Source organism: Scomber japonicus, chromosome 15 (assembly GCF_027409825.1).
Source record: "Scomber japonicus isolate fScoJap1 chromosome 15, fScoJap1.pri, whole genome shotgun sequence".
Lineage (NCBI taxonomy): Eukaryota > Metazoa > Chordata > Actinopteri > Scombriformes > Scombridae > Scomber > Scomber japonicus.
This window is the reverse complement of record NC_070592.1, coordinates 6151044-6175095: the sequence shown is the minus strand read 5'-3', so window position 1 is coordinate 6175095 and position 24052 is coordinate 6151044. Positions and strand designations below refer to the sequence as shown.

At 36.3% G+C, this 24052-nt stretch overlaps 2 protein-coding genes across 2 annotated transcripts in view; both read right to left on the bottom strand.

Annotated features, from left to right (window-relative positions):
* The window catches only part of LOC128374428 (major histocompatibility complex class I-related gene protein-like), a 65768-nt gene that overhangs the window by 2552 nt on the left and 39164 nt on the right, over positions 1-24052 (bottom strand). The window lies entirely within an intron of this gene.
* On the bottom strand, positions 1325-14192 carry LOC128374443 (major histocompatibility complex class I-related gene protein-like). Its single transcript, XM_053334706.1, has 3 exons — positions 14141-14192; positions 11054-11320; positions 1325-1617 (listed from the first exon to the last, which is right to left on the bottom strand). Exons 1-3 carry the CDS (start codon positions 14190-14192, stop codon positions 1325-1327), a joined length of 612 nt encoding a protein of 203 aa, XP_053190681.1.

Here is a 24052-nt window from a genome sequence, read left to right as displayed (position 1 = left end):
TCCAGGTCAGAATCACCTGTCAGTGGCAGAAAACTCAACAAGCTAAATGTCAAAGTACTTGATCAGAAAACACGCTCACATCAACCTCATCTCATTACAGATAATAGTGAAAAGATCAGCTGAGGATCATGAATGAAGAGAGGAAATGCTGCTCATGTCTGTAAATTATGAACGAATGAAGTAAATAATAAAATAATGGGATTACATTCCTTATTGAGTAAGACATTCTCATTATACTTTTAGGAGAGTATTTATTAATAAGCAGTGAAACCACTTTTGTGATTAACTTCTACAATACTCACTGATATACAGTTCTGGTTTCTTTACTGTTCCTGATATTTTCATAGATTATTAAATCAACGACCAGAGAAGAAATACATGCATGTTGTTCAATAAAATATAACTTGATCTGATCATTTGGAAAAATAAAACCGATTAACAACTAAATAAAATCAAGATGACTGAAACAGAGACAAAAAAACTCAGATGAAAATAAACTTTTTTTTCACACTTCTACCACTTCTGATTCCAGTCTTACCTTCATTAGATTTGATCACAGCGTTGTCCAATCTGATGATGATGTCCTTCGCACCAGAGAGCTGAAACACACATTCGTACCTCCTCCAGTCTTCAGGTGTGGCTTTTGAAACATCCAGCTCAACATTCATCTGGAAGGATCCATCATCGTTGGGGAGGATCTCTCCAAGTTCCACGTTCTCATGATGCTCCTCTCCATCTTTCCTCCAGAACATTGTGACTTTGTTAGGGTAGAAACCTGTAGCGTGGCATCTGACTGGAGAGGAGGGAGTCTTCTGGAGGAGAGATACTGAGGGAAGGTCTGGAGAGTAAAGACAAAGACAGTTTATAGTTACTTCATTATTATTTACAGTATATTATTATCATCATTCATGTTTGATGTGTATTTAAATGCATTTGTAACACATATATACAGTATGACATCACCTCATTGAAGCATGGTTGAGAAAAGGAGGGAGGGAAAGAAAAGAAGAAAGAGTGACAGACTAGAGGAGAAAAAGAGGAGGAGGATAGTGAGAGGGATAAAGTGTAAGATAAAAATGTGAGAAAGAGACAAAAATTGGAGAAAAACAGAGGTGATTAATGTAAGAGTAAAAGAGAAAACAGGGATAAAGGAGGGAGGGAGGTAGATATATGAAGAGAGGTGAGAGAGAAAATGAAAGAGAAATATGTGTAAACTGAGACTCAGTAGGTCTCTGTGTGTTGGTTCATATTTATTGTAATGTTACTGTAAGTTAGAAACAGAGGAGGCATATTAACATTGTTGTGTTCATGAAACTACATCAGGTCATGTGATTCTACCTTTTCTCATCAGAGAGCTCCTCCCATAGTTCAGATACTTCTTCAGCCAGTCAGGACAAATCTGGGAGAGATAGTTCTTTGTCTGTGCGATCCAAGCTTTGTTATTGTCCCACTTCATTTTGGTGTCGAAAGCTTGTTGTTTTGGAGCGATCCATGTCTCTGTTCTCAGGTCAAATGATATGAAGTCTTCTCCATTATAACCATGCTGATAAAATCCATTAACCTCTCCAGTCTCATCGTCCCATTCACAGCCGTACATGTGCTGGAAAATGTGGACACCTGAGAAAGAGACAGAGACACAGACTGCAGTAAACCAGAGAGAGATCTCAGCACAGTCAGCTGTCATCAGCTGATATCACATCTTCACCACAGAGACACACTGATCCACACACACCAAAACACAACATCTACACCTTCTGCTGTTATTGGCTGGATGGAAACCACTCACAGCCAATCATCATCTGGACAGTGTGGACGACTCAGAGAGAGACAGAGAGAAGCAGAGACTGCTGGGAAACAGAGTCCACTTCCTGTCTTTACCACAGAGACACACTGCCTCCACTGAGACCAACACACACATACACACATACACACACACACACACACACACACACGTGCGCGTGCGCACACACACACACACACACACACACACACACACACACACACACACACACACACACACACACACACACACACACAGTTTAAACCTGACCCTGGACTCAAAATGATCATAATCTGTACTCCACTAATTATTTAAAGCTACAACTAATGATTCAGTTCAGCTATTGATTACTTCTTTTATTAATCTATTAAACATTTACTTTACAAAATGTCTGAAAAAAGTGAAAGGTACAAACTTACTCATACATACTCATTTACACTTAACAATTAACTTGATGGTTATTGCATTAAAACTATTTTCAGGTTGTGGGTAAGTGAAATAATATATAAAACATATTAATATAAATTAATATAAATCTTAACTCAACTCTTCTTACAGCAGCAGATTTTAGTCTAAACCCAAAACCTGGAAAACCAACAGAAATGAAAGAGACGACGTCAGTGAACACTTTTAAAAGTCAATTAAAAACTTAATTATACAGACTTTAATTAACTTCTAACATCTATATATTTATGTTTACTATACTTTGAAAACTTTAATGTCTCACTTTTTATTTTCTTAATTTTATTCTCTCATTTTTAATATATCTCAACATTCTGTTATTTTTAATGTATTTTAAGTATTTTTAATGTATTTCTTATGAATACATCACCTTGAGTTACAACTACTGTATGAAATGTGCTGTACAAATAAATAAACTTACATGAAAACAAACATGTTAAAAATGTTGGTTCATGTCTGATGGTAACCAGGCAACGGACACGGAGACGACGTGTGTATTACATAGTTTTAAGTTCTATACTGAGTTCAAATGTACTTAGGAGACGTATTTTAGACCGTAATTCATGATAAATGAAGGTAAATGTTCCTATGGGAATAAATTTGTGTCATAATAATTAAACAAAATCTCCCAAACATCAAACTAAAAAATCACCTCAAAATCAAACGTACAATAAAATGTTTGTGGTCACTTTTTGTGAGTTTTGCTGCTTAATGTTTCAGTTCTGACATAAAGAGCGATGTGTTCAGGTGTTCAGAGCCTTCTCTGTCATTATAGAGAAGTGTCATTTTTAGTTCATAAAATATTAAATTATTTGTTATAATGTTATTGTTAGAATATTTTATAATTAGTCTAAATTATTTATTTGATGTTTAAAAATATTTTTAGTTTGATTTATTGTCACAACAATAAACCTGCTATTGTCTGCTTCTTAACCCTTTACATGCTGTTCATATTCTGACTCATAATTAGTCTCTACAACTATTCAGTTATAAATTCCCCATCAGTTAAATGTTTGATTAATCTTTGTTTTATTTATTAAATGGAAAAAAAGACTAATAATCACTATTTTATGTTCTGTGAGAACATTTGATAGAAAATGATGAATGCAACATGTTTAATTGCTGATTTAACATTTTTATATAAAATGTGTATTAGCCGCACAATTTATCTTTTTTTAAAGGTTCAATTTTTGTAAACTATGGGTCATAGTAGAAGAAGTCCAGCTATAATAAATGTGTATATGGTGTTTTTACAGCTCTTAAATTTATAAATGGGTCAAATGTAACCCTAACAGTCTGTAAGGGTTAATACAGCTGTTTCCGTCTCAGGGCTGCTGTCTCCTTGGTTACAGGCTCTGCTCAGATGAAAATGTTCTTGGCATAAATATGGAGCGACAACAAAATCAACCAATCTAAATTTGATTTGAGGTGATTGGGAAACCCCCAGGTGATGTCATCATTATCAACCAATAGGCCTAAGTTTCAGTATTTGTCAATAAGTAAAGTAACAGATTTATATTATTAACATTATAAATATATTTGTTGAAATGCCTTGAAACTATAAACCTTTTCTGTTCTGTAAATTGTGGTATAATTTATTTTAACGCATATAAACAGCACTTTTTTGGTTCTTTTATTTTTTTATCCCTTGTCTGTTTGTTTATTTAGTTATATATATTTATGTGCATATATTTTATTACTTATATTTATATTTGTATGAACATATATATCATTGATAATCAGCTCTCTGTCATTGTTTCATTATTCATCAATTCTGACTTTGTTTGTATGTTTTGTTAAATAAAGTTTTATGTTTAAAAAAAGTTCCGGAATTTGTTCGTGCGTGGGGCGGCTGGTTGTTGCTATAGGAACCAGCCACATTTCTGCTGGATACTGAAAATAATGGCGGCTAACGGGGACGTTGATATTGTGGCTGATTTACTTCAAAATCCATTTTCAAGGTGAAGTTTTCAGAATAAAATAAATAAATCTCTGAAAGCGAGAGGCCCAAACCTGAGCTGGAAGACTTCATGAGGAATTTTACGGAGGGAAACTATGTATATATATATACTATAATGGAAATATTTTAAAGATAGGCCATATATTTATATAAATATAAATATATGGCCTATCTTTAAAATATTTCCATTATAGTTGTAATGTTTCTGTCTTATAATGTATGTAATGTTGTTGTGTTGTAAGTTGATATTAGGAGGCTGCTCTCTTGGTTCATTAATGAAGTGCTTATAAAAACTAGGAGGCTGTTACGGTCCAGAGACGGCTACGGTGGCCCAGAGAGACAAACTGAGGTCTGCGTAGTTTCAGGATGTTGAGCCGTGATTTGAGGAGTTGGAAGGTTATTTTTTGTCATGGGTTTATTTTTATGTGGATTTATTGACGTAGTTTCCTCGTGGGTTTGATTTTAGTGGAAGGTGAGGGAATTGGTTACTGGAGACGTGTGTGTGTGTGTGTGTGTGTGTGTGTGTAGTGAGGTCACCATTGAAGGCCCAGTTAAAGACCCAACGGTCCGCTACTGGTTGGACTACTTGTTGCACTTCCAGACCTCTGAAACTGAAAAACTCTCAACTGAAAAGTAAAAATGAAAAAAAGTTCAAAAACAAAACTGAAAAATTTAAAAAATGTTGACTAAAGAGAAATCCTGATCAGTGAGAGAAAAGTGGAGAATATTGTGATCAAATGTTTCACTCTTCTATAGTTTTATCTAAAGTTTTGTATTTGAGGTCTCTTCTTTTTTAGCTTTCAGTTTATTTTTTACTTTTATTTGATTCTTGGGAGATTTTATTCAGATATTCAGACACAGTTTTAACCTCGTAGCTTCACTCGCTTTAACGTGGCCGCTGATCTCTCGTCTGCAGTCTCATTAATCTCATTAAAACTCCTCACGGTCTCACTGCTCCTTCTCCTCCTCCTGCTAATCCTTAAAGTGACGCTACTCTCCCTCCAACACCAGCCGGTATGAATCACAGATGAAAACCTACATTTAGCGTCTTTTATCAGAAACTGCTGCGGTCACTCAGCTCGTCTGACGGAGGTTTGAGAGCTGTCAATCACAGCTGTCAATCATGATGTCACACCCTCTTTTTTAATATAACCAAATAACTAATTAAAAACTAACTTATCAGAAAAATGAGCAGTTGAACAAACATCAGCGTGATAAGAACTTCCTAAAATGGCAGAAAACTATCTTTGGGGTAAATTTATTAAAGGAGCAGTTTGATTTTTTAGTTTGGCTAATGTCTCATCCGCTAACACTGCAACCAGCCACCAGGGGGCGCTACACATGTTTTAGCTTCACTTTTAATGAGCTGTGATGTTGTTCATCTTTTTAATTTATAGTCTATGACACAGACACACTGCAGTCAAGTAAAGTAAAGCAAGTAAAGTTAATCTAATCTAATCTGTACCTTTATATATTTAGGCTGTAAATAATGATTCTTCTCATTATCGATTTATTTATTTATTATTTTTTTATTATCAAATTTAAAATTTACTTGAAAAAATGTTCAAAAAAGTGAAAAAAGTCTAAAGACAAATCATCAGATTGTTTTTCCTAATCAATGCTGAAAACTATTTAATTTTTAATGATATAAAACAATTAAAAGCATAAAATTCTCATATATGAGAAACTGGAAATATAATTTAATTGATTATCTGATTATCAAAATTAATTTTCTGTTAATCTGATAACTTTGATTAACTGACTTATCGTTTCATCACTATGTATTTTTATTAAGGCAGACACACTGCAGTCAAGTAGAGTTGATCTAATCTAATCTGTATTTATACTAAATATTTAGAGCTGAAGCTAATTATTCTTTTTTATTATTGATTCATCTTTTTTTTTCTTTTTTGATTAATTGATTAAAAATGTACTTTACAAAATGTCAGAAACTGGAATAATAAAAGACTTTAAATGATTATCGAAACAATTAAATTCAAATTAAAAGACATTTCCTGTTAACCACTTAACCCCTTAACATCCTTCGCCCGCCGGCGGGCGATTTGCCCCTCCCGTGGCTTAAATTATGATACGCAGCAATATATACAGCTTCAACTTCCGTCAATATGGACATGCTATACATCGTTACAAAGGTTAGAGTCTCCGCAAGACAACCATCCAGTTCATTTTACAAACATCATGAGCACCAAACTATAAGCCATTCATATTTACCGGCATGGTAAACGTGAGGTACATAAAATAAACAGCGACTCCCTACCTTTGAAGCAGTCTTGAAGCCCAATTATGTGTCCATTCCTCAATTGTTTATATTCATTCTATTCATAAGTATCCACTAATCAAAAAAATCAAAATGGTTTTTCATAAAATTATTCCAGCTTATGAATATTGTCCTGTAAAGTCCATTGTTCACCGTCTGCCAACTTTGTTCGTCAAATAAGTCATTTGTCAGTCAGTTTGTCAAAGCCTTAGCGATATTTTCCTTAGTTCCTGTACAGTGTTGTTGGGTATGCTTGTTTTCCTTATCTTCCTACCTACAAAACAAAAGTGTCCCTATCTTTTTCTGTTGAGTTTTCATCCCGGTACACCCCGTGAAAGAGACCAAGCGCTCCCAGTTTGGAGGACCAATAGGCTCGGTCTTCTGTTCTTTGAGGCCTTAGTATAGCCTAGGCTTATTGGCTATCGACATGTCAATCATTCAGGATTGTAGCCAATAAATTTACCTTTCCAACAATGGTAGGCATGTCCATGGGGGAGTTAGTATGACCCAAACTATGACGCCGCGTAACTAACCTAGCAGGCTCACTTCTCAAAGCATAGCGCATACAGCGTGATAGTGACGCACGCTCGCCCGGACATTTAAACTTTTTTCTACGGCTATTTTGGATATTTTACGACGCCGAAAGCTACAAAGATGACCAAGTATGTACTGGAAGAGGCTTTGGAGGCTTTTGGAGATGGTTATGGTATCTGAAGAAAGTGAAGATAGTGAATATGACTCTGAGAAAGAGGAGATGTTTACTGATGGACTTCACTCCATCTTAGATCGGTGAGTAAAGGTATCTTTGATAATGCTTTATAGATTATATCTGTTTATTTATTTATTTATTTAGCCATGAATGAAAGCTGAATGAACGTTAGTGGGGGGGCGGGGGGGTTAGCTTATTCAGAAGTACAGTAGAGTAAAGTGAAAACAGTACAGTAAAGTAGCGTTTCACAAAATGGCTGCCAGCCACTAAATCAAAACAACACAGTAAAGCCAAGGGGTGGTGGGGGAGGGGAGGAGGTCTGATTATTTAGACTTATTTAGACTGTAAAATACAGTAGCGTTTCACAAAATGGCTGCCAGCCACTAAATGACAACTACACAGCACAATACTTTGCAAATTGTCCCCTGGTAGCTCTAGTTTCAACTGTAGGACTAAAGTTATGTAATCCACCTCTTTCTTTGTGTGCCCCTAATTCCACTTTTATTTAGATTTTTTTTATCAAGCTTGTAAACAAATTGAACTGATTTTTTTATGTACTGTATTGACTTTACATTAGGCTTTTATTTATTGTGAATGCCCAGACACTGGGTATATTACCCCAATACAATTATTCTGTGTATTACAGTTATTTTTCTGATGTTTTTGTGTATTTTTTTTACTATAATTTGTTTACATCTGTGCATTACATTGTGATTTGTAGGTCACAGACTGGCAGTGATGTAGATTGGGAGCCTGAGACTGAGGCAGACAGACCCCCAACCCCCCTCTCCTGCTATGGGCAGTCGTCAGAAGCGTCAACGATCCTCTTCTGCATCACCTGGACCAAGGACCTGCATCAACATCCCACCCCCACCCATCCACCTCATGTTGCACTGCACCCCCAAACCCAACAGTATTTGCATTACTTTTTACTTTTATACACTTTTTATAGTTTTTGTATGTTGTTCATATTTAGTTCATATTCTGTATATTTTGTATAGTTTATTCATTGTTCATATTTTGTTGATATTGGCACAGTTGTACATATAGTACTAGTACATTTGAAGAATAAAAAAAAATCCTTGTTTGAAATTCAGCTCAGTATAGTCTGTCATTTTTGTACTTAGCATTCTGTAGTGTCTTGTTGTCACATGACAATATTTCAATATAGCCAGCTAACATGTGGAGACCCCTCCAACCACCCATCAAGTGAATGTGTGAAAAAATGTGTTTTGAACCATGGTGAAAGGTTTTATAGTCACCAAAATGCTTCAGCAATGTTTCCAGTGTCACAGAAGTGAGTAAATGCATTTGGCACAATTTGGCCATTTGGAGACGTTTTGGAGAGGTTTGGGAACGCCAGTGACACCACTAACTAAAAACGCCATAACTTTCATAAGGTTAGGCCTAGAGGTCTGAAACTTCATCCAGGTGTGGTTGACAAGATGTAGAAGGTATGTGGTATGGTGGTATATGCCTGGCATAAAGCATTGCCTAGTTATTGTTATGCAAAAATGGCATAGTTTAGGCGAAGACAAAAAAAATGTTTTTGAGCCATGTTTGAGCTGATGTAGTTTAGGTTGTGTGTGTGCCACATACTGAACAAGCACATTTCCAGAAACTAGAGTTTGTCAGCTTTCAAATGAGGTATCATACATGCATCTAGGACTTATTGTGTTATAAGCTTTTCCATTTGGGTATGCCAAATAGGCGAAAATTACCCAAAACAGGTGGATGCTAAGGGGTTAACACACGCCCCTGTTTTTTATGCTGTTAGCCTAAACGACATGCCCAAGTTGTGAGCAGCACAGATCCCACATAGTTTGAGACTCAGAGATGTGTCTGGTATCATTGGAAAGGAAACAATCTCAGGATTCTTGTAAAAGTGTCTGTGTGATTCTGTGACTTACTGACAAAGAGTGGCAGAGGTTACAATGATGGGGTTGTTTACTCGCCTATAGGTTTGCCTATACAATGACATGTGTACAGACATTCAGGGACCTCTCAGGGTTAGGGGTTGGGGGGGGCAGGGTTAGGGGTCAGGGACCTCTCAGCAGGATATAGACACAATGAGACCACAGCCACAGGTCTTGGCTTCATGCAGTCCAAATTTGGAGTCAAAAGACCAAAAGATGAATTTTTCAGAGTTATTTTTCAACAGGTATGTCCATGCGTTTTCCTTAGGTCCTTTTTGGAGACTCCAAATGGACACTTGGTTACCAAAGCTGTATAACCACAATCAAACACCTATAACTTCACATCCCCTTTGCCTACAATCAAAATCTTGGTCTCTAATGAAAGCTGACGCCATATTATTATTATTATTAATATTATTATTATTATTACATATAACCATATTTTTTTGTTTGGCCATATCTATCTATCTATCTATCTGTTTATTTTGGTATAAGTCATATGTCAAGTCGAAGAAGAACCAACCGTGTACCAAAATGCCGTGTGCGTAATGATATGTGGTTCAACTCTTACGCACCGGGCACACGCCGGTTACGCTTGGAGTTTGTTTATGGACAGCCAAACTTAATAGCTTAGTGTCATACACCGTTGGAAACCTCAGACTATTGGCTAAAAGGTTATCAACTTCATTTCACCGAATATTTCCATAGGCTAGAACAGCAGTCAATCAAAGCCATGTCGTCATTGTTGTCGGTCACATGTCCTCATTGGCTTTGGAGACGTGTACTGCCTAATCCTAAACACCGATTGGCTTGTGTGTGGTGTCGTCAGAAGCAGGAGAGGCTCACGGTCGTAAACATCTAGTCACGTGTACTCTGAGATGGACGTGCAGGTCAGGAAATGACGTAAACGGACCGTATATGGTTTGTTATTTGTGTTATTACGTTACGTGTTGGACTAAATACATTGACATATTGAGGAAAGTATTTCGGTTTTATGGAAACGGATTTCATATTTCACAAGAATGGATACTTGGCGAGCTGTACAGAAAGTCCTGAGTCATAAGATGATCGTTGTGGATAAAGGGAAGACTTTGAAGGTATGTAGGCATTATAGCTTTTCTCACTTAGCTGAGTGGCTAGCCGAGCTAATCGCTAATACTATTACGGCTGTGAGCAACCATATAAGTCGTGAGTGGTCTTGAATGAATCAGAACAATCTAAGCTTTCCAACAATGTACGGCATGAATATATATGTTTAAGGGTTGGTGTTTAAAACATTCAGAAGAACGTGTGGCTACCTCCTAACATCCGTCCCGTTCCGTAGACGGAACAGCGTGCGTTAAGTGGTTAATCTACTAATTAATTAATTCTTTCAGCACTATGTATATTTTTGCAGTTATGCAAAGTTAATCTAATCTAATGTGTAGTTGTACTATAATGTTTATTATGGGATGGACACACTGTGTATCAGTACAGTAGAGTCGTGCTGTTAAACTTTTTAAATCTGTGATCTGAATGAGACATTTACCGTCGTCCTGTCAGTCAGCTTTATTAAAACATACTGTTACTGCTGTCATATGGAGACCCAGCAGAAGTAGCCTGTGTCCCATTTACAGTCCTGAGCCCTAGTTTAAGAAACCAGGCGGTAATGTTCCTCTATCAGCTGTGTGTTGTAAAACTGTTGTGATAAACAGGTTTCTACAGGAGAGTTATTGTGGACCGACTCACTGTGGACAGTTCAGTAGAGTTATTCTGATCTAATCTAGTGGAGATAAAGTGTTAATAATCTCTGTTGGTTATTATGAAATGGACAGAAACACTGTATCAGTGCAGTATAGAAACATCCAGAAGTCCCAGCATCAGTAATGTGTGTGTGTGTGCGTGTGTGTGTGTGTGTGATGAAAGTTTCAAAAACATTTTATCAGTAAACAGTGAAACATAAACAAACCTCCAGTTTGGTTGAAGCGCTGCTTTATAGTTTCAATGCTGGCTTTGAAGGACTGCTGGAAACCCTTAAGGACATCAGTCCCACTCTCCCAGTACTGTGGATAATCTTCTGTGACTCTCTTCATCCAGTCCTGTTTGGGTACTTTTCTCTCCGTGTTGCTGTCATAGTAACTTATCGGAACATCATCGAGCAACCCAACATCCACAAACTCTGGGAAGTTTGGGACTTGAGAGGACGCAGTGAAGATATACTTCAGAGAGTGAGTCACTGGAAGAAAAAGTTCATGCCAACATTTCAGTTTTATGAGTTAAAGTTTTATAAATAACTTTTACATTAATTAAATTATTTTTCTGTGCACAGAATCAAAAGAAGCACTAGTACATCCTCCTGATAATCTCTGTTGTGTTTTGAGTTTATTCTGAAATAAAATATTAAAGCAGTCACTTATTGACATATCAGATCATTCACATGTCTGACTTTCATTGATAGATGTATTTTAGTTTTCTTTTTCTCCTGCTGGATTTATTTTCAGTGTGAATTAAACTCCAGTTTAGTTTCCAGTTAGTGGAGACGTTTATTCTTCAGGATGCATCATTAGTAGCGTCTGCTGCTCATTATTGTTTTACTTTGAAATGTGAAACCACAAACCTGTGACTAACTATACATCAGTTCCTCCATCATTTCACTGTTAGTTTGTCATTATTATTTTACAGCTTCTCTCAAAAACTGAAAATCTATTTGTGATATTATTTGTTGTTTTTGAGGTAAAATTGCAGGAATTGGGAAAAATTGTAAATAAAGGAAAAATAATTCAACTTTTAAAATAAATTACTAATGAAGAGTCATATTTAATTACTTCTTCTCATATTGATTGTTTCCATTTCATGCTGAAAAGTTTCAGTAATTTAGCAAAATTGCAAATTATCAAATATATTGCAGATTTCTTGACATTGTGTTTATTATTACGGAAACTCACATTTTCCTGCAAGGACTGATATAAGCTGCATGTGATTTATAATTCTATTGTCTATATTTAGCTAATTAAAACATTTTGTATTGCATTATATTACATCTATTATGGTTGACAACCTGCGTTTCTTCTTCCTGAAGTTTTCAACACTTCTGATAAAGTTCAGAAGTGAGTTGTTTAGCTCTTCTCTTTTGCTGTTCTCACTTTTCATGATTAAATAATAATAACATTCATTTTTCTGTTATCAGAGGTTTTGTGGATTTTAAATGAGTATGAGAGGTTGTTTTTTTTTTTAATACATTGAATAATCCCTGTATTTTGTATTTTATTTCTTTGGTTTGGTCTTTGAAATATTTTGCGTAAAATCAAGTTTTCCAGATTGTGTGACAATCATAAACACAAAATGTTTACTCAGCTTTATGTTTAATTAAGTTTTCTTAGATTATTTTTACTCTCATGTGCTCATTTCTGTGCTGTTTCTATTAGTATCAGTTTATATTGGATAAAAAGCAGATTTCTATTAACTCAAATTTTCTACATGAACTGATCATTATTCACTTTTAGTCCTGATTCTAAAAGTTTAATTCAGAGTTTAAACAGAATAAACTTTTTACACGTCTGTAAGTTTGAACAATCACATTTAGTCTGTGTCATGATGCTCTGCTGTTCTCTGTCATTTATACTAAGATGTGTTTATTCTGAGAAGTTTGCCTTCAAATCTTTGTTAGTTTTTTACACTGTGAATGAGTGTGTAACTAATGTTATCTCTGATGTTTACATGTGTCCCTATTTAATGTGTTTGAACATCTGGTTTGATGCAGCAGTTCCTTTAATCAAAGAATTTTTTTTTTTCACATCTGAGTCAATAAAGTAACTTAAACCTTCACCTCTGATGTCTGAATACATAGATCATATTTCTGTGTTCTAAATAAAACTGACTTGAAAAATTCTGAACTGGTCAAAATAAAAATATCTCACAAATCTGACAAAGGAATAAATTAATTATTAGTTGGTCAAATGCCTGAATAAATTATAAATATGATCTCTGATTAACATTATCTTAATTATCAGATTATCTAGTCATCTATTTTATAATTATTTGATTATTTGTTTTATAAATATTTTATTAAATAGTGAAATATGTCCATTTCAAGTTCTCAGATCCCACAGTTTCAAATGTTTTGTTTTGTCCAAATAAATGTCAAAAAAAGTTCAGAAAAGTTCAGTGTTAGATTTTTGCTTTAAAAATCAATTCAACAAATATTTGACACTAAATTACAGATTCAGACATAATATACTTTGTTAATTGTCAAGTTTACATTTGAGTGGTTAAACAAAATAAATGATGGATGTCAGTCATTTAATTAACAATCATTAGTGAATGATATTAAATATTGAGCCATCAGAGCAGGAAGTTGTTTGTCTTCAGCATCAATATCTATGAAAACAGCGCCACCTGCTGACTCATGTTGGTTACTAATAAAAACCTTCAGCAGTCTGTAGATGTTAATTATACACACTTCAGATGAAATGTAGTGACGTCTGTAAGACTGAAAAGTGTTTGTTAACACATTTACATCATTTCTACAATAATAAGTAATGACTAATATCACTAAATTAATAGTTACACACTGACTAAAGATGTGATTTTAATCATTGTTGTTTGTTTGGAACAAATATGAATATTTAATAGAAACATGACGTCATGGACAACTTACCTGAATAAAATAAAGTTATAACTATGTTAAATTGTAGTTTTAAATGTGTTTTGTTGTATTTTAGTAATATTAATACAGCTTTCTTTATTTATCGGAGTGTGTGTTGTTGGATCATTTTTGCACTGCGTAACAGCGCTGCCATTTTGTCGAGAACGCGGTCAGACCGAGTCGATCTAAAAGTTCCTCATAAAATATAAATATAGTAAAATCAAATAATAACTACAGACAGTGAAAGGAAAATGAAAATATACGTTTTAATAGACATTTTAAAGAGACATGGTTCTAAATCCATCTTGTCAAAAATTAATAAAACTAAATACGGATTAATTGACCTATGGAAATCCGGGAACTACACATCTAATACTGTGAAACAACGCTTGAATTCTTATGCAGACTCACCTCCTGCTGCGCTGTGTAGAGCCAAGATAACCAGGAAAACAAAGATCCTCATTCTGAACTGCAGAATCTACAACTTTACTGTCAATTGATATTTAATCCACCGACACACACATACTGTTTCTCCTGTGTGCCACACTCCTGATCTGAGGGTTGAACTAGCAGCAGAGCTCACGTCAGCCTCCAATGAGCCAATGAGAATTCAGTATGAGACCAACGTCACTTAAATCTGGGTTAAACTGATCTAAACAGGTTGTTAAACGAAAGTGAAAGTTACATTTGCTTGTTTTCACCCCTGTTATAGAGGATGGAGAGACATGTCAGGCTTTATTTTGGGTTTGTTATCCATGGAAGTCATATTATAACACATATAATAATACCTGGAATATAATATTTTATTATTTTGTTCTGTGTGGATGTTTTAGGGTTGAAAACAGTCCTGATCAAACATATCTATAGTTAATGTTTAGTATAAAACACTTTAAACATCAGGACAGATCAAATCTTCATGACTTCAGAGTGAAAACATCAACTAAAGAAATAAAACCCCAACATGAGGGAGACGAGGCAGTTTCTTCATCACTACCATCAGCTCAGCTCAGCTGTGTCCTACAAGCTAGAAGCTTCTGAACTAATGTGAAACTGTGTACGCTGAAAACTGCTCGACCAAAGAAACTCAACACCTCTGTTGATGTTTGGACACCTGATGCTGTTTTTCATTTTGCTGTTGGCACGATTTATCCTCCGTTTCTATTCTCACTTTTACTTTTTGAAGCATAAAACTTTTATTTTGAAAATCTTACATCTTCACCTTTGTTTCATGTCCACACAAACAAAGCAAGAGGCTAGATATTAGATATTTTATATAATGAATGTAGTCGTCTGTTTATTAGTGTTTGTGACTCACTGCTGATTGATACCTGAGTTTATCTTTACAGAGATGTCAGAGGTGTAACAGCGCCCCCCTCTGGACAAACTTCCTCTGAGCTGCTGATGGGAAACCACCTGATGTCACCTGACTTTCTGTGAGTTTATCAAATTGTTGTTAAAATGCAGGACTCTGGTCACATGTGGAGAAATTAAAGATATCCTCCACACATGTTTCAAGACATAAAAAATACTATGAATAATAATTAATGTCTGGTGTGTTTTTTTTACTTCACATGTCAAACTCTACACATTCATCCAGTGTCACAGCGTAAATATCAACCTTGTACTTATGGAAGCTGTTAGGACCTTTTTCTCCTTTTAATCCATCCATCATCATGTCTGCACAGATACCTGATTGACTAAATAATCTCACACATCTGTGGTGATTAGAAGTGTTTCTCAACATTCAGTAATAACTGTGTGAAGTTTTCACTGTGAGGTTTTAAAGAGCGTTATATTTCTGTCACAAGCTTCATTCTGGAAATAAGACAAAGGTGGTGGATCAGACTGTTTTAGTTCACTCTGCTGTGAGTGTCCATCATATCAAAAATGCCTTCTCATAAATTCCTGTGCTGTGAAGTTTTGTATTTACAGCATAACATAACATATCACATCATGTTGACATGCAGGCAGCGCTGCAGACTGCCAGTACTGGGAGAGACTCATGTCCAATGAATGCAGTTCTGTTTGTACTTCATGTGTGTTCTGTTTCTATTTCTATTTCTCTGTGAAATAGAGAAATAGAAAAAGCATTTGTCTTTCTGTTTGTTATTCTGGACGTTGGTTTAACTATCTTCCCCTCTTTCTGTTTGTCTATCCAAACCATCCTTCAGTTTTCTATCTTCTTGTACACGTCCACATTAGTCTGTCTGTCCTTCAGTCACTGCTGTCTATTTTCCTTTATGTCCATCTGCTTGTCTGAACACTTAAAAGAGGCTGCAGGCTATGATGCATATATTTGTCTCTCTTTATGTCAGTGTAGCAGTTTGTCTGCATAAACTACAGAGGCTTTACTTGTAATGGAGTATTTTCACATTGTTTTTAATTCAGGCTGAAAGCTGCAGAACCGAATATGTGCTATCAAACCGAAAATGAACCAAGTGTACTTTTACTGTAATACTTTAACTATATCAGATCATAATACTTCTGTACTTTTACTATTATAGGATTTTTCATACACTTGTCAATTAGTATTTTTACATCACTGAATTGTGAAGTGAAGGATCAGAATATTTCTTCCACCATTGGCGCTCATATAATAAAGTGGTGTTCTGTTTCCTTTTCTTGTTCTTAATTCAGGCTGAAAGCTGCAGAACCGGTTATGTTTCCCTCAAACCAGAAAACAACCAAGTGATTATTCCTGGAGTCATTTGCCTTTTAATTAAAACTGCTTAATTTATACTGCAGCTTGAAATGTTTCTCACAACAGAACTTTCAACTTTGATTGTTTTGTCTTCAAAATTCATTAAAAAATCAGAGTGGATTCTTTTTTTGCACAGAAACATACAGCACAGCTCTGAGACACAGTGCTGTGTGGCTTTATGAAGATTCACACATTATCACATGCAATCAAATGCATGCTAGCATACGTCATTGTGCCACGCCTTTTCTACTGCCATTTTATGTCTGTCTGTTGTTGATTAGAAATGACATATACTACTTCTCTCTCTCTCTCTCTCTCTCTCTCTCTCTCTCTCTCTCTCTCTCTCGCTCTCTCTCTCTCTCAATAGTACATTAGTATTAGGAGATGATTGCCTTTTTCAGAGCAAGAATAGTGTTAGAGCTCCCCCACTTGGCAGAAACAGCACATCCATCTGTGCTGTTTTTCGGGAAATCACCTGACCAGCCAGTTAGGTTTCGTTTGTATGTGACACACGCATTGCCTATTATAGGCAATCATTTTATAAGTGCGATTACAGGCTGTTGTTCAGGACATTGTTTCTGTTTATCTTGTACCCATCTGATCTCTCCTGGCACAGACTGGATTACGCTCCTAAAAGTTTGCAGCCTCACATGTCAATTTGCATCTCAATAATCTCAATTTTCTGGATCAAAACAGTCATGATGCACACATTTAAAAACAAGTCTTAAACACACCCTAACCAACCATCAAAAAATCTATGTTACAGATATTCTTCTAAAGAGGAAAAGAGAAAGAAGACAAAGAAGGATAAATAAAGGTAGTGAAACCTAACCCTGACCCCACCTGACGTTTAGTCCTGGTGGATTATTGCTTGTCGGAGGGCTCCCTCTACCTGTGGAGCTGAAAAACTACATCAGGCAGAATGCTGTCAAGTCCTTCTAAATGTTGTGTTGAGTTTTCACTTATATATTTTTTAGTAGTAGCCTATATTTCCCATTTTAAATATGTATTTGTAATGTTTCATGCTGTTTTTTCCACATTTTGAATGCATACTGCAAAGCGAAAGTACATTAAATTGCCCCTATATAACATGTTTCATATAAATAAACTTTTTTGCGCTGCCAAACTACGCGAAATAGACAAGTTTTGCACACAAAAGTATATCTAATGTTAGAGCCTAAAGCCAGGAACGATGCTGTGGCTTGTTTCCGTGTAATGAAACAATTAACCCAGACTCTGCTAGAAAATGGGCATAGTTCATGTTAAATTGTAGCCTATTTGGGGAGTACTAAACTAAACCCTTTGCAAGTACATAGGGGTAAAAAAAAAAAAAAAAAAAAAAAAAAAAAACTACTTGAGCTTTGACTTCAGATTTCAGGCTATTAATTTCAAGCAAAATGTGATTTTTAGGCATTTATATGCCGAATGTTGCATAAGACCAAGGACAATAATTAATATTTTGTCGATATAGGCTATACATTGACTTTTTGACGTTGAGTTACCTAAATTAGCTCCTAATTTAAAAGGAGTTTGGTGTGAAACGTTCAGCGGCGTATGTTATTGACTTCAATGCACTGCCAAAGTTAACAAACCCAAAATTAAGTCTGGCATGCCTCTCTCCACCCTCTACGAAGTGTAAAAAAGTAAATGTTATTTTCTCTTTCCTTCAGAACCTGTTTGGGTTAGTTGAAGTCACGTTGGTCTCACACTGAATTCTCATTGGCACAGAAAGACGCGGAAGTGAGCGCTCCTGACTGTCTTATCCTCGCAAAAAAGCATAATATGTTTGTTTCTGGATAATAAAAAAAATTAAAAGAAACGAATAATTTGACAATAGTTGTAGATTCTGCAGTTCAGAATGAAGATTTTGATTTTTCTGTCCCTCCTGGGTCTACACAGCACAGCAGCAGGTGAGTCTTTTTATTTTTCGGTCGGTTGATGGTTTAAGAAAATATCTGTAGACGTGCTGATAAGAATTTAAGGTTTGTTTCGTAGTATTAGATGTTTAGTTTCCTGACTTCATTGCAGATTATAGTTTAAAAAGTCACACACTCATAATGTTGTTCACTTGTTGATTAATGTCTGTTTTTTGGGTAAAATGTCCTATTTGTGAAACAAGGATATTAAAACGCGCATTTGTTCTTTCATCATTTTTAATCAGGTCCATTAATTGTATGTTATAATTTTATCAGGACCTTTTAGATCGACTCGGTCCGAGCACGTTCTGGACAAAATGGCAGCACAAAATAGTCACACTCAGATAAATAAAGAAAACAGGGAAAACATAACTAAAATACACCGAAGAACATGTTAAACTACACTTGACCATAGTTGTACTTTATTTTATTAACATCTAAGTTGTTCATGACGTCATGTTTCTATTAAATATTCATATTTGTTCCAAACAACAATAATTAAAATCACATCTTCAGTCAGTGTGTAACTATTAATTTAGTGATATTAGTCATTACTGATTATTGTAGAAATGATGTAAATGTGTTAACAAACACTTTTCAGTCTTAAAGACGTCACTACATTTCATCTGAAGTGTGTATAATTAACATCTACAGACTGCTGAAGGTTTTTATTAGTAACCAACATGAGTCAGCAGGTGGCGCTGTTTTCATAGATATTGATGCTGAAGACAACTTCCTGCTCTGATGGCTCAATATTTAATATCATTCACTAATGATTGTAAACTAAATGACTGACATCCATCATTTGTTTTGTTCAATAAATTAAATATAAATTTGCTAAATAACAGACATCATCATCTCAGATCTCATGTTCATAATGACTTAATACTGAGTGTGTAAGTTTTATGATGTTACAATATTATGTCTTAATTAATTGCAGTTAACTTAATGCCTTTTAGTTTTTTAACTCTTATATTTTACAACCCACTAAACTGTATCAGGAGATGTGCGGAAAACTTCAGGAAGACGAAAAGTAAATTGTCATCATTCACAGTTTACAGTATCAGCTAAAGACCATAATTAAGGTTGAGTACCTTTCACAGTTGAACCGATATTGGTACCGTTCAGTACTCATATCAATGGTACTTCATCTCGGTGCTTTAAATCTGTAATCCAAAAGAATAAAGATGCAAATATAAATGCAAAGGGTACAATTATTAGAAAGAAAGTGTAAGAAAAATATATACCGTGTAAACATGAGATATATATTTAAACACACAAAGAAAAAATATAAAAACATATATATTCATGTGTTTCTGTTGTTATCACTGTTTTCTAACGCTATTATAGAGTTACACATGCTGACACTATGACTGAGTTTAGTAGGTATGGTGATGTTTATAAGATTTGTTGCCATCGTTAGCCAGTGGCAGTGCACCCATGAGCAAGGAGTATAAAACTACCAGAAAGAGACACGTGTCCAGCTCATGCGTTCTGCACCAGAATGATGCCTCTGAATTTACCAAAATGTATGACCATTTGGTTTGATGTGAATTAAAAATCAGTAGTAACGACATAATGTGGTCCGTACACAACCCTAACCAGAATAGACATAATATAATCAAATCAAATACAATATGTTTTAGAATATGGAAAATAAAATTAGAATCACGTACAGCATGTATCGTCCTGCCATTTCTCTCTTAAGTACTTGAAGGGACTGTTGCAGCTCAGGTCAACACTCATCTGTCTGGTAACAATTTTTATGAACAATTTCAGTCTGGTTTCTGTCCCCTCCACAACACTGAGATAGCCCTGGTGAAAACTGCCAATAACCTCCTGATGACAACTGACACTGGACTACTCTCCATACTGGTCCTCTTCAACACCGTCTCTCATGACATGCTCCTGGACAGGTTAGCCTCCATTGGAATCACTGGCATCCCTCTGGTTTGGTTCAGCTCATATCTCTCTGGTCGCACACAGTTGGTTCAACTCAAAACAGACCACACCCAACTCTATCTTTCCACTAAGCATACCTCCACTCTGCCACCCACAGCTCTATCCGACTGCATACTGGAAATTAAATCATGGTTCTCACTCAACTTTCTTAAACTCAATAGTGACAAAACTGAGGTCCTCCTCATCGGTACCAGATCCACCTTAGCAACACTCAACACTTTCACCATGACCATCAACAATTCCACTGTTCCTCCATCCCCTCAGATAAAGAGTCTGGGTGTCATCCTGGACAGCACATTATCCTTGCAGCCCACATCCATAACGTTACTTGGTCTTCATACTTCCATCTACGTAACATCAATCGTCTCCGTCCATCACTTACACCAACCTGCACCGCTATCCTTATAAACACCCTGATCACATCCCGTCTGGACTATTGTAACTCTCTCCTCTTTGGTCTTCTTTTGAAATCTCTTCATAAACAGCAACTTCACTGGCTCCCTATCAAATCCTGCATTGATTTTAAGATTCTACTCCTCACTTTCAAGATCCTTCACAACCTGGCACCATCATATCTCTCTGAACGTACTCACATCTTCACACCTTCCCACACTCTCCGATCCACTTCTGCCAACCAGCTCTTTGCCCCATCTCCCTACTTAACCACCATAGGGTCAAGAGAACTGCCCCCCGCCTTTGGAACTCTCTCCCACCAGACATTCATACTTCTGACTCTGTCTCCGTGCACTTATTCAGAGTGGCATACTCTGTCTCACACTGACTGTATACACATCCATATTTATTTATCTTTGTAAAATTACACTTACTTCCACATCAATGTTTGCTGATTTATTATGTTCGATGTACTGTTATGTGTCTTGTAAGGTGTCCTTGAGTGTCTTGAAAGGTGCACAAAAAATATTTTATTTGATATACAATTTATTTATTAAACTTTAATTCAGAAAACTGAAATGATGACATGAACTTTTTCTTGCAGTGATTCACACTCTGAAGAAATTCTTCACTGCGTCCTCTCAAGTCCCAAACTTCCCAGAGTTTGTGGTTGTCGGGATGGTCAATGATGTTCAGATACATCACTATGACAGCAACACCAGGAGAAAAGAACCCAAACAGGACTGGATGAACAGAATCACAGAAGATGATCCACATTACTGGGAGCGGGAGACTCAGATCTTCATGGGTCTCCAGCAGGAGTTCACAGGCAACATTAAAATTTTGAAGAAGCGCTTCAACCAAACTGGAGGTTTGTTTATGTTTCATCCTGTTTTTTGTATAGGAGTAAACAAATGTGAACATGCACACACACACACACACTCACTCACACTACTGATGCTGGGACTCCTGGATGTTTCTATACTGCACTGATAAAGTGTTTCTGTCCATCTCATAATAACCAACAGAGATTATTAACACTTTATCTCCACTAGATTAGATCAGAATAACTCTACTGAACTGTCCACAGTGAGTCGGTCCACAATAACTCTCCTGTAGAAACCTGTTCATCACAACAGTTTTACAACACACCGCTGATAGAGGAACATTACCCCCTGGTTTCTTAAACTACGGCTCAGGACTGTAAATGGGACACAGGCTGCTTCTGCTGGGTCTCCATATGACAACAGTAACAGTATGTTTTAATAAAGCTGACAGACAGGACGACAGTAAATGTCTCATTCAGACCACAGCTTTAAAAAGTTTAACAGCACTACTCTACTGTACTGTTACTGTCTCTCTCAGGTGTCCATGTTTTCCAGTGGATGGTTTGCTGTGAATGGGACGATGAGACTGGAGAGGTTAATGGTTTCAGACAGATTGGTTATGATGGAGAAGACGTCCTATCATGGGATGTGAAGACAAATACATGGATCGCTCCAAAACAACAGGCTGTCGTCACCAAAAACAGTTGGAACAATGACAAAGAACGGTTGGCATATTATAAGAACGTCCTCACCCAGGAGTGCCCTGACTGGCTGAAGATGTTTATGAAGTACGGGAGGAGCTCTCTGATGAAAACAGGTAGAATCACATCACACAATCATTGTCTGTCTCTTTCTTTCTCATATTTCTGTGTGTCTCTCTCACTGCCCTCCTTCCCTCTTCCTAATCTAGTCTCTCACTCAGCGCATGCCTTGCCGTCCACTCTGCCTTGCTCTCTGACATTGTCTGACTGTTTTTGCAGATACAGGTAGAGCTGGGAGAGAGGGTATAAAAAGACCACCTTTCTAGGAGTCTCTCTCTCTCTCTGTCTCTCTCTCTCTCTCTCTGTCTCTCTCTCTCTCTCTCTCTCCCTCCCTCCCCTGGGCCTGCAGCCTCTTTTTCCTTTGTTTGGTTTGTTGCGACACCATATTTTCACTCATCTACATGCTGCTAACACCACTGATAATTTGCATATTTCACCCATCCTGCTAGTTAGTTAATGTTTGGTAATATCTGTGTGTGGCCTCCCTTCTTGTTGCCATCCTTGAATCAGGTGGTAACTTCTCTTCATCTGTCTTTCTTCTCCTCTGTCCACCCCCCCCCCCCTTTCCTCAGCCACACTTCAATGACATGTCATACATACTCTATATTTAGGTGTTACTGACACATTTTAAATTAACTGCATCAAACAGGAATGATAATAATAATATTGTAGGAGCCATGTGTTGGATTTGGGTTAAATGTAATGCTCCTCTTAAACACTAGGGGGTGCATGGTAAAGGCTTGGGTAGGTCTATATTTGTTTTGTTGTTTGTTTGTTTAGCTTATGTGAAAGGTTTATGAATAGTGCAGACAGAGAATGTGTAACATGGACATTTTGGTAAGAAAATAAATGCATGATGTGAACCTACGGGAAAGACAGAATAGCCTATCATTAATATTGTGAGTACAGGTCTAAACAATCACAGTCATCATTAGCAACCAATAACAGCAGTGTGGAGCTGAGTCACTACAAATACACTGTAAATAATCCTAAACTATAACTGAAACTACAAACTGTCTTTGTCTTTCCTCTCCAGAGCTTCCCTCAGTGTCTCTCCTACAGAAGACTCCCTCCTCTCCAGTCAGCTGCTTCGCTACAGGTTTCTACCCTGACAGAGCCGACATATTCTGGAGGAAAGATGGAGAGGAGCTTCATGAAGACGTGGAACTTGGAGAGATCCTCCCCAACCATGATGGATCCTTCCAGATGAATGTTGACCTTAACCTTTCATCAGTCACACCTGAAGACTGGAGGAGGTACGAATGTGTGTTTCATCTCTCTGGTGTGAAGGATGACATCATCACCAAACTGGATAAAGCAGCGATTCAGACAAACTGGAGCAAGACTGGTGATGGAAGAGATGGAGGTGAGAAACAAATTTAGTTTACTTTCATCAAATTTAAATTTTTGAATTTGTGATGGATGGTGTTGTTTGTTTTCTACAGTTGTTTCTTTTTTATTTGTCTGTTTTAAATCATCTAGATTTTATAAGTTTTTAATCTTTTTTATTTTTTCAAGTTAAACTTCATTTGAAATATGTTTTTTTTTCTTCTCTGGTTGTTAATTTGGTCAGACTCTAACTGGTTCAGACATTAATGCAACCAGACAGTTTTTATCTCTATGAAAATATCAGGAACAGTAAAGAAACCAGAACTGTATGTCAATGTTGTGAAAGTTAAGCACAGAAATTGTTTCACTACTTACTACTAAATACTATCCTAAAAGTATTATGAGAATTTCTTGCTCAATAGGGAAAGTTATCA

Coding starts and splice junctions, on each gene's coding strand:
- LOC128374443 (XM_053334706.1), bottom strand. CDS start 14,192: ATGAGGATCTTTGTTTTCCTGGTTATCTTGGCTCTACACAGCGCAGCA. Junction 11,321..14,140: donor TCTACACAGCGCAGCAGGAG/GTGAGTCTGCAT, acceptor TTTTTCTTCCAG/TGACTCACTCTCTGAAGTAT. Junction 1,618..11,053: donor GCGCTTCAACCAAACTGGAG/GTTTGTTTATGT, acceptor TCTCTTTCTCAG/GTGTCCACATTTTCCAGCAC.